At 40.8% G+C, this 12,367-nt stretch overlaps 1 protein-coding gene across 1 annotated transcript in view; it reads right to left on the bottom strand.

Annotated features, from left to right (window-relative positions):
- The window catches only part of LOC124721615 (THUMP domain-containing protein 3-like), a 106,518-nt gene extending 100,909 nt beyond the window's left edge, over nt 1-5,609 (bottom strand). The window contains exon 1 of the mRNA XM_047246674.1: nt 5,313-5,609. Within this exon, the coding sequence (XP_047102630.1) occupies nt 5,313-5,495 (183 nt within the window). The 5' untranslated portion in view covers nt 5,496-5,609. The remainder of the gene's footprint in view (nt 1-5,312) is intronic.
- Between the last annotated feature and the right edge of the window lie 6,758 nt (nt 5,610-12,367).

Below are 12,367 nucleotides of genomic sequence, written 5' to 3'. Positions count from 1 at the left end.
GTTTCAAGTCATCCACAGCTAGCGAAGAAGTCTCAAAGCCCAACAAAAAATCTTTTCCTAAAGTGTGATAATTTTTCATTGGAAGATAAGCTTGATGTAATGAAACTGCCAGAAGCTCTGGAAACTGATGAACGTAATTTTGATCCTTCAGACGATACTGTCGTTGAAGATTTGCTGTTCACTAAATGTGAATGTCAAGGTTTTTTGTCTTCTTTTTTCTTCCTCTCAAAATGAAATTTGTTAAGGTGAAAGTAGTTGGGGGAAAAAGGGGAAAGCAAATTTTTCATTATGTTTGTATTATTCAAAAAGTTGCAACAAAGGAAAAGGCAGTTGAAGTAATGGAGGTTTTACTCCACTGACTCAATGAAAACTGCATTTGATCCAAATGAACATGATATTTTCACTGTCCCATTCAGTCACGTGATTGGCAAGCTGCCTCCAACACAGCTATAGGCTGATGGGCATAGAATTCTGCATAAATTTCCAGCGAGGTCATCAGTCTCATCGGAGTAGGGAAGGACGGGGAAGGAAGTCGGCCGTGCCCTTTGAAAGGAACCATCCCGGCATTTGCCTGGAGCGATTTAGGGAAATCACGGAAAACTTAAATCAGGATGGCCAGACACGGGATTGAACCGTCGTCCTCCCGAATGCGAGTCCAGTGTGATTTTTGACTGGTTTTCGTTTTGTAGGGAAGTTCGTTCGGAATGCATTAAGTACAGGGATAAGTTCAGTGCACCTGGGATGGTGGTGGAGGTTGACAAGCTGCAGTTTGGGAAGAGGAAGTATGAGAGGTGTAAGTCTCTGGTTGGTGTATGGGTGTGGAGGGCCATTGTATTTGGGGTTGGTTTTTCAGAATGTGTTTTTAGGGCTTTGGAGGGGTGCACGAAAAGTGAATTGGTGGGCTTAAATGAGGAGTGTATAGAGGAGGGCAGCACAATAGTTTCCAATGCTTTTTCATCTTATAGGGGGGTTGGGTGAGAGGGGGTATCATCATTTAGTTGTTAACCATAGTATAGAATTCAAGAATTATGAGACTGGGGCATGTACAAATAGAATAGAGGGGTTTTGGGGGCGGTTAAGTCAGTTATTGGGAGGGGGAAGAGGTGTTCTTCTAACCTTCAGTGCCATTTAGATGAGTATTGTTGGCGAAGAGGGACCCTGGGGACTGCTGCATTTTTATATTTTTTTTAAGGGCAATTAGTAAAACGCTTAGGCCGAAGGTGGTTGGTTAAGGAGGTGCCGCAAGGGTGGACAGCTGAAGCTCAGGGGGAAGGAGGGGGGGTGTAGTAGTTGGTAATCTTTGTGGAATAGGTGGGGGGGGGGGGATGGCGGCTGTTTTGTGATTATGTTGTGGAGGATCTATTCTGTTGCAGTTGTTTCTGAGTTGTAGTGTGTGACTGAGATTTGTTTATTTTTTGGTTTTGATTTGTTGATGAATCTTTGATTTTGGGGGGAGTGTGGAGGTTGGGTGGCGGGGGGGGGGAGTGGCAGGTTGTGGGTGGGTTGGGAGTTTCTTTTGGTTGTGTTTTTTTTGTGTGTGTGTGTGTGTGTGTGTGTGTGTGTGTGTGTGTGTGTGACCTAGAGTGCAGCACCAGAACTTTTTTGTGGTAAGTAGTCGTTCTTTTGGGTGTATTTTTTGTGTGTTATGATGGTTGGTGGGTTACTTCTGTGTTGTTTGGTTGGTGGTATCGGTGTTTTGGTATTATGAGCTGCTGTTGACCTATATAGGTTAAGGGAAGTGTCCCGATTCCAATGTGCGGTCATAGCCGGGGTACAATGAGCTGCTGTTGTGTCCGATTCTAATGCGTGGTCGTAGGTACTGGTGTTTTGGTATCGTGAGTTGCAGTTGACCTATATGTCGAGGGAAGTGTCCGATTACAATGCGCGGTCGCAGCTATGGGTGTTTTGGTATTGTGACTGCTGTTGTGTTAGATTCCAATGTGTGATCATAGCTATGGGTGTTTGGATATCGTGAGCTGCTGTTGAGCTACATAGGTAAAGGGAAGTGTTCAATTCCAATTTTGTTTGTCTAGGGTTTTTGGTAACAATGGTTGCGGTGGTGGTGTAATTTTTGGTGTTTTATAATGTGGTAGCGACAGGTGCGGTTGAGCTATATAAGTGAAGGGAAATGACTGATTCCAGAGGATATTGTGTGTAATGGAATTTGGGAGTTGGTGTTGTGTACTGAATGTGTTTTAATGTACATAGGGATGTTTGACTTTTGACTCTTTGAGGTGTTGTGGTTTTTGTTTTGTTTTTCGTAGTTGTAGGTGTTGAATTTTTCGTATCAATAGTTATGGTTGACCTATATAGGTCAAGGGAAATGAGCGATTCCAATTTTCGTGGTTTTGTATGTAGGTGTTGGTGTTTTGGTATCGTCAGCTGCGGTTGACCTATAAGGTCAAGGGAAGAGTCCAGTTCCTGTAGATTTTGTAATTATTGTTTTTTGTTCATCGTCGTGTGTGTTTTGGGATCGTGGTGTGTGTGTGTGTGTGTGTGTGTGTGTGTGTGTTTTTTAATGTTATATTTAGCTTGTCTCCTCCCTAAAACTCCCAATTTCCCACGGTTGTCCTGTTAGTTTGATTATATTTTTGGAGGGAGATATTGTCTTATTTATACGTACTTTCGTGTTTGTTGCCGTGTGTATGTAGTAACATCATAGGCGCCATATTGGAGACGCTCAGAATAGCCGTTTCCGCCATACTGATTACGTCATAGGTCAAAGCAGACGGGTGGAATCTGACACTTCCATAATCCCAAAAATCCTCAGAACACAATAAGACCCAAAAAAGAAAATTTTACTCACTGGGTTGGTGTTTTTATTTTTTTAATACCCAGGTTTTTCTACCCTGAAGCTAGGACACAGTTTTAACCTACCACGAAGTATCAAAACAGCTCACATATACAACTACACAGTGAAGACTCATTCTGGAAATAATACCTTTGGCTAAACCACTTCTCTGTAATATAGCTTCATCCAGGTATATGGGTCCAGCACACAGGAGAGCTGTGAAGCTTAGAAGGTAGGCAAGAAGTCCTGGCGGAAGTAAACATTTGAGGAAGGGGCGTAAGTCATGACTGAATAGTTCACTCAATAAGAGCATTATCACAAAGGCAAGATTCCAGAGTAAAGTTCTGGTCCTGCACACAGTTTTACTCTGAAAGGAAGTTACAAAAAAGTGCACACTGCTGCAAACAAAAATCAATCAATCGGCTGAGACTGTAACATTTTATAACTGTTGTGGCAAAGGACAGAGAAAGCTCTTGAATCTAGAAAGGATAAGGTACTTTATCAAATGCAACAAGAAAAAAAAGGGGGGGGGGGACAATGTTATAGCAATGAGTTATCAGTTTATAAAAGAAGTGGCCCTGTGTAATGATTTTTCAAAACAGACACTTCATCTGGCAAAAAGTTTTCTCACAAGTTCCACATACTCAAAAATGTCCTTGCTATGATCTATGGGACAATTAGTATATCTAGTCTAATTAACATTTTGTAGACTACCACAGAGATAATGAACAGATAATGCCAGTTAGTGCACTTCTCTTGTGGGAAGGGTTACAGCTGGACATTCTATTCTGAGAACATATGATGGGAGAACAATCACATTTGGATTATTAACTTCTATGATTATTGGTGGGCCATTTGGTGCCAGACGCATCTATATACTGCTACATTTCTGTTAAGAAGTTCAAACACTTAAAGTAGTTGTATTTTCAACCAGCAGCCACCATTCAACATATGGTAAACCCCTACAGCTGTGTACTATGTAGCCTGCAAAATTCCAAAATACGTCACACAGCCAGGTAGAATTAATACAACTACAAAAAATGCCCCACAAAAGTTCACACGAATGTTCTGACATGTGACGTACTGTTGAATAGTGTGGCTCACTGTGCTAATACCAGACTAAAAATCTATGGGTACAGGATTTGATCCCCAGGCAACCACTTACTGCTTCAGCTCACAAAACAGATCAATCCAGGGGGCATCAGTGGCTCATTCAATGCCATGGATGTGGCCAGAATTGTCTCCCCCCCCCCCCCCCTACACCAGTGCGAAGTGAGAAATAATTCCCAAAAATCACAATCAATGGAGATGAATAGGATGGCAGTTGCGCCACAATAAAGAGTCCATTGAAATTATGACCGATGATGGCTACTACCGGAGTTGTGATTGGGAGCCTAATACTCAACACGTGCATTGAGTACATCCTGGCAAGATACCGCGAGGTGGGGTACAAGTGTACCCTTCCCAGAATGAAATTTCATTTTGCAGCAGTGTGTCTGAGGATTTGAAACTTCCCTGCAGATTAAAACTGTGTGAGGAACTAGAAAATGACCCTGGGACCTTTGCCTCTTGCAGGAATGTGCTCTATCGACTGAGCTATCCGAGCACAACTCACAACCCCTTCAAACGGCAACCTGTTTGATGACACTGGAACTTGGGGACATTCTCTCTCTCTCACCACCAATAGGAAAACTATGTAAAAGCCCTCAATGTTCAAACAGAAAAAAAAAAACAAGTACGACATTCAAAATAAGGCCATGCCTGTTTTATGAGCTTACCTTTCTGGACACCTGAGAAACTTATGTTAGTTGAAATTGGAAGGAAAGGCAGTAAAGAAACAGCAATAACTGCAGGCAGCTGGTTGGAGAACTATATGCATATATACATTACCACCATCAGCAGACCAGTGCCAGACAATGTGTTAGACAAGTGATTTAACTGTGTTGTGGTACTGACACTATCCGTGTGCAAACAATGGGACAGTGAAAATACTGCAGTTAGTTCACTTCTATACTACTTTTTTGGAATTTAGGTTGTGGAGACTGATCTGTATCATAATCCGTGGTCTGGGTTGGGTAGGAAAATGATAGTATGGTTTAGAGCTGGCAGAGCCAACAAATGTGATGATATGAGACTAATGATAACATTTCTTACAGCACAGTTTATGCATTTGAATGAGGGGTTTATGTCATGTTTTTCATGATCCTATGTCACTTCTTTGATGATTCCATAGATCAGAGATGACGGGTGGTATCGGTAGGTTCCATATTTAAAGATTATACGCGAAATAACAAACTGTTACTAAAACTGGTGACAAGCGTTTTGTATTTAATGTCCCACTTAGTATCAAAAACTTACTACAACCATCATGGGTGCCCAAAACACCTTAGTACTGCAGGCGTTATGCACTAACAGACGCTTGTCATAGTGACTTTGTCACAGTTACCGGCGATCTACTGCATGGAAAACGATAAAATCATTAACCACGCGGCTAAATCACATACGAATAAACCATATTTACCTCTGGAATTTGACTCGATAAGACATTAGCAAATACTCTTCCTCGAGAAGTACAATGTTCTGCGAGAAAAGCGTTCTTGAATTCACTTGCTGGTACTGATTCTAGACCACTAGCAACAGTTGCTTCCACAGTGCACCTGGTGGCTTGTGCTGCACTAATTTCCATTAATCTGAATATATTCATCGTCAAAGAAAATTTAAAATCCACGTAGAAATATATTACAAATCTACTATATAGCAGTTCAGCACAACAAGCACGCAGGCACACAGCTGTTGATGTTTACATCCAACCAAAGATCACCTGCGATCGCCGAGACGTTCAAAGATTTCCACAAAGATATTCTAAACCAGGCAGAAGGAATTTATGCCAGATTTCAGAATGCATGCTAAAATGGCATGAACGCAAACTCGCCACTATAGCCTGCCACGCAAGCCGGTGTTAAGAGCCGTGGCATCTCCGTGGGGATAGTCTACCATCGATGCAGTACTGTGATCAGGCAAATCCAAATTCTGAATGGTCTGTCTTCAATCGTGAGATATACAACGTCTGATAAACTGTTTCCCTAGCCTCAAAAGACCGATGGTCTGTCTGAAAGGTAAGATCTCGAACTGAATTGATATTATATAAATGACATTTAAAGATGATGTGAAAGTGAACAGCCATATACTTAATTGCATAGATGTAACATGTTAGTAAAAACTGGCCTTTAATGTTTCTCGGGATGTAGTTTTAATGATGTTGTCATCTATTAATGCTGGAAGTTAACCTATTTTCGCCGCAATCACTGATGTTATAGTAGCGGATTTTCTGCTGTTGTATCTCATTAATTTTTATTTTTATTATTTTGCTTTGTTTTCATGGTAAAGTGGAAATGTTCCATTACAGCTTGGATATTTTTCTTCTTTAAGCGAGGTCATATATCTGGAAGCGAAAAAGATTTAGGTTTCAGAATAACAGATGAGAGCTGACACCTACACTGTTTATACATAAAACCACAAATTGATGAAGCAATTTTCATTACTAACAATTTTAACTCCTCGTGAACCATGGACCTTGCCGTTGGTGGGGAGGCTTGCGCGCCTCAATGATACAAATTGCTGTACCACAGGTGCAATCATAATGGATGGGATTGAGAGGCCAGGCAAACCTGCAGTTCTCGAAGAGGGGCAGTAGTCTTTTCAGTAGTCGCAGGGGCAACAGTCTGGATGATTGACTGATCTGGCCCTGTAATATCAACCAAAACGGCCTTACTGTGCTGGTACTGTGAATGGCTGAAAGCAAGGGGAAACGATAGCTGCAATTTTTCCCAAGGGCATGCAGCTCTTACGTGTGGTTAAATGATGATGGTATCATCTTGGGTAAAATACTCTGGATGTAAAATAGTCTCCCATTCCAATCTCAGGGTGGGGAATATTCAGATAGATGTCGTTATCAGGAGAAATAAGTTGTTGAAACGTTGCTGAAGAAAGACCCCTTGATTCAGATGATAACCCAAGAAGACTTCATCATCAAGATAGACACGAAGCCCACACCCACAATAGTAGTACAAGTTTATATGCCAAGTAGTTCCACAGATGATCAAGAGATTGAAGAAATGTATGACGAGATAAAATAAATTATTCAGATAGTTAAGGAAGACGGAAATTTAATAGTGAAGGAGAACTGGAACTTGGTAGGAGGAAAAGAAAAGTAATAGGTGAATGTCAAGTGCGGGAAAGGAATGAAAGAGGAAGCCACCTGGTAGAATTTTGCACAGAGCATAATTTAATCATCACTAACACATGGTTCAGGAATCATGAAAGATGGTTGTACGTTTGGAAGAAATCTGGAGACACTGGAAGAGTTCGGGTTGATTATAGAGTGGTAAAAAAGAGATTTTGGAACCAGGTTTTAAACTGTAATACAATTCCAGGGGTAGATGTGGACTCTGACCACATTTTATTAGTTACGAATTGTAGATTAAAATTGAAGAAATTGCAAAAAGTTAGGAATTTGAGGGGAAGGTTTGCAAAATACTAACACGAATTCTTTGCAGAAAAATGGAAACGCTGGTAGATGCCGACCTTGGGGATGATCACTTTGGACGCTGGAGAAATGTAGGAACATGTGAGGCAATACCAACTCTATGACTTCTCATAGAAGGTAGGTCAACGAAAGCGAACCCAAGTTTACAGCATTTGTAGACGTAGAGAAGGATTTTGACAATGTTTACTGTGTAAGGGTCTATGGGTCGCCTGCAGCTGTACGATGCGTAACACGCACTCGCCAGCCGACCTGTCTGGAATGCTGACAATTTGCTGGTCAGTACACGTGTGTCCGGCGGCAAGGCGACGCAGCAGTAAGCGATTGGCCGCCGTCCGCAGCGCGCCGTATTCACTAGCGCGGCCTCAAGCGCGATTATGTCTCTTTTCTTAGCTCTCCATGGAGCTTTTCGATACAACCGTAATTAGGATGTCAGACATAGCGATGATTGGTGCGCGTAGCGTGCGTGTTTTATAATCCGCCTTTGTTAATAATACTGTTTAAACTTACTCCTCCGTTTTCGCGTATTGCTGTACCTCAAGGACCCACCACTTACAAATACTGACAAAATATTCGTGTAATCATCATTCGGGGCAACAACACAAGCTATCCCCTTATAGAAGTGGTGTCAGCATGAGGATAATTATGGAAAATGTACAGTCCTGAAGAGGTACAGCACAACATGAACTTCGAGCAGCAGTAACAGCATGAACGTCTTCCAACTACACGGGGACATCCAACATTGGAATTCAGGTTGGTCTACTCCAGTTTGGCTAGAATACGAAAGGCAGTGATGGATTTTTATTTTAAATTTGAGTGACTCGTTGGCGTTAAATTAGACGAAGTGTCGCAATCCAGTCAAAGTAACGTTGTCGATCTACAAACTGTTATTAATGAACTGAAAGAAGAGATTCGGCTGTTAAAAGCAGAAAGAAGTGAGCGTAACATTCCGAAAGACTTGGCAAATGATAGTTCATGCAGTACAGATACAACTATAGAAAAGAGTTTTTCATTATTGCCATTAGTACCAGTGTTTAGCAGGAAACCCGAAGATGATGTGAAGGTGATTTTCGTGAACTTGAAGGTACCGCCCTGTTAGGATCATGGAAATATTCTGATAAGCTAGTGGTTGCCAAATTAAGAATTCAGGGTGCAGCACAAGATTTCATTAGCGCAGAGCCTACTTACGTGAAAACAGAAGATCACAATGAGTTTAGAACGATTGTTGTTCAGAGATTTAAACGTAAAGACGAGATCAGATTTTACAGAGAGCAGCTTCAGAGTTTGCGAATGCCACGAGACGAATCTATCGAGCAGTTTGTCGACAGAATTCGAAACATCAACGCTCAAACGTACGAATTAGTAGAAGATGAAAATGAAAATCACATTCAGTTTTTCGAAACCGACTAGAGAGCCTTGGACACATTCATTCATGGGTTGCATGGAGAAAAAGTAAGCAAAGCTGTTCGACTGGCACGATGCAAAACGTTTCAAGAGGCAATAGAATCAGCTGTTGGTTTTGTTGAAGCACTAAGACGACTGAATGAGATGCAGAAACAAGAACACAGAGTTTTCAACACAACAGAACAACTCTACAGATGCAATAAGCTGGGTCACAAGCAGAAGGGTTGTAAAGAGAATCAAATCTGCTATCACTGGGGGATGCAGGGTCATGTTGCGAGAGATTGTCGCAACAAGAAGAAAGGTAATGCGAACAGAAGACAATCTGCCAGATCTTTAATCGAATACGGGGACGTACGGGTCACCACTCCGTCTGCCCCTTGCCCAAGACAGTGATTCCTGTTAGTTCCAGCGAAAATCAGACCGAAAATGACTTCGTGATAGGTGCTGTATATCGCAGGAGAAACATCAAACTACTTATTGACACAGGAGCACAGACCTTATTAATGTGGTGTGGCATAGATAAACGGGATAAACTGAAACGGCTGCTATTAAAAGTGCGAGGGTTAAACGCAGGAAAACTACATAACTATGGAGAAGTTGACTTAGAATTAATTCTTGGGCAAGGCAAAGATGAAGGTGAAAATAAAGATAAGGATAAATATACAGAAAGGGTGCAAGTAGTTTCAAACAACGAAACGCGTTACGACGGTGTACTTGGATCTGATTTCTTGTGCACTAACGAGGCAGAGATCGCAGAAAGAAAGCTCAGACTATGCTGTAGCAACTACAACCTAGGAAATCGTTCTTCAGATCGTACTCAAAAGAGAAGCAATACTGACGTCGTGCGAATGGACCGCCCAAACGATGCATCAGTTCAAAGCGTCCGAGTCTATGTTCAAATTGATCATCTTCAGCAAATTCCCAAAGGAGCATGAAAGACAATCTACATTGAAGTTAAGTCACCACAATACAAGGAAGGAACTTTGTTATTAATCGAGCGATCCAAGAAAAGTGAGTTATTGGATAGAATTCACTGTTATGTTGCTAGAAGTGTAGATGTCGCTACAATGGTGAGACAGAACGTCGCAAAAGTCCCAGTTACAATAACGAATATGAGCAATGAGGATGTTGTTTTGCCGCAAGGAACGATAGTTGCTGAAGTGTCGAACATAAGTAAAAGTGATGTAATACAGATTCCAGGTGAGGTAACAAATGCTGCAGTTATAAACACAGATTTTCGTAACAGTACCGCAAAATTACGCATAGACGAAGTTAATAATGAACTGAAGGGCAAGATTTGGAAGAAGATAGAACATTTGACAACTGATGAACAGAAGATTTTAGCGCCTGTTTTGTTGGAGTATGCAGATTTATTCCGAGAACGTGCAAATATACCTGTCACTCATTTAGTTCAGCATCGTATTCATACAGGGAATGCAGCCCTAATCACACAGAAACCTTACCAAATACCATTTAGTCAAAGAGAGTTGCTAGAAGACATAGTTAAAGAACAATTAGGAGCCAGAATTACAAAACCAAGAGATCCTTCAGACCCACAGTGGTGTCCGCCTGTTGTAATTATAAAGAAGAAATCAATTTCTGGACAACCACAGTTCCGTTTTTGTGTTGATTACCGATCTTTGAATGCTGTGACACACCCGACATTTATCCCTTGGCAAATTTAGTGGAAACCTTGGATTACTTGGGCAGATGTCGAATTTTTTCAGTATATGATTTAACAAGCGGTTATCACCAGTTAACAGTGCATCCATATGATCAAGCTGAAAACTTCATTTGTAACAGCAACAGGAGTATGCAAGTATCTTCATATGCTGTTTGGACTTCGTAATGCTCCAGCTAAATTTCAACGCCTGATGGATTCAGTTTTACGAGGGCTCACCCCAACACAAGCACTTGTTTACCTTGATGATGTAATAAGTTTTGGTGAAAACATGAAGCAGCATACTGAGAGACTACATGCTGTTTTTGAGCATATAAGAAGTGCAGACCTGTCTTTATCAACTGATAAATGTCATTTTGCCCAAAGTAAAGTTAACTATCTTGGTCATGTTATAACCAGTGAAGGTGTTCGACCTGATCCAAAATTATTTGAAGATGTAGAGAATTTTCCTAAACCACAGAATTTGAAAGAACTACAATCATTCTTGGGATTGTCAAATTTCTACAGACAATTTATAGCCAGTTATACGAATATAGCTCATCCAATGACACAGCTACTGAAGAAAGGAGCCACAGTTAATTGGTCAACAGAGTGCAAAAAGTCAATGGTAGAACTTAAAACTGCTCTAACCACAGCCCCAGTGTTAGCCTATCTGGATTTCAGTAAACCTTTTATTCTTTCAACAGATGTATCCAATTTTGTCATAAGTGCAATCTTGTCTCAAGAAGTTGATGATCATGAACATCCAATCTCATTTGCTTCCAGACAATTAAATAAAGCAGAATGTAATTATACTACTACTGAGAAGGAGCTTTGTGCTTTGGTTTTTGGTATAACACATAACATATATTTCTTATCAAGAAGAGAATTTACAGTTATTGCAGATCATGCCACACTTAAATGGTTATTGAGCTTGAAGGATCCAAGTTCCAGATTAACAAGATGGGCATTAAGTGAGTACCAATTTAGGGTTATTCGCCGACCTGGTAAACAACACATGAATGCTGATTCAATCAGGCGAACATTCAAAGTTTGTGTTACAATAAGTTGAGAAAAAGAGTTAAAGACAGCTCAAGAAGAAGATCCACAAAGCAAATTATGGAAAAATGATCTACGTCTTATCGAAATAGATGGATTACTGTACAAAATTGCTAGTAAAGGAAACCGCCTAGTTATTCCAGAAAGCATGAAAAAGCAAATCATGAGAGAACAACACAATTCTTTATTATCAGGACAGCCGCAAAGTTGACGCTTTCGAGTTTGTTTCACAATGTGATTCCTGTAACAGACAGAATAATGTAAGAAAAAGCGGAGTGCCATTGCAAGAATTGCCAGAGATAAGTGAACCATTTGAACGAGTAGGACGAGATGTCGTAGGAACATTGCCTAAGACTTAACATGGAAACTAATACATATTGACAATGTTAGATCATTTCTCTAGATACCTTCTCATGAAACCAATACCTGATCAGAGCGCTGAGACTATACCTAAAGTTTTTGTAAAAGAGTAGATTCTTAAGTTGGTGATCAAGGAACGAATTTTATGAGTGAATTACTTAAACAGACTTGTAAGCTCAAGCCAATAACTCAGTTAAGGACTACACCAGCACACCCTGAAGGAAATGGAAGAGTCGAGCGAATCCATAGAACAATTATTAAAATGGTTAGCCATTATGTGAGCAACAAACACGACAATTGGGATGTCTGTTTACTGAACTTGGAAAGTTGTTACAATGCGAAAATGCACAGCTCAACTGGCATAAGTGCATATGAGATCGTCTATGGAAGAAGAATGCATTCGCTCTTGGACTCTGCACGATCGACTGCCGGAATCAGCAATGAACACGTAAGGGATACAGAATGCAAGCTAATGGAAGCATGGAGGGAAGTGAAACAGCAAAATCATCAATCTTTTCTTCAGCAAGCAAGACAACACGACCGCCAAGCA

Source organism: Schistocerca piceifrons, chromosome X (genome assembly GCF_021461385.2).
Source record: "Schistocerca piceifrons isolate TAMUIC-IGC-003096 chromosome X, iqSchPice1.1, whole genome shotgun sequence".
Classification (NCBI taxonomy): domain Eukaryota; kingdom Metazoa; phylum Arthropoda; class Insecta; order Orthoptera; family Acrididae; genus Schistocerca; species Schistocerca piceifrons.
This window is presented reverse-complemented; position numbering and strand designations above follow the sequence as displayed.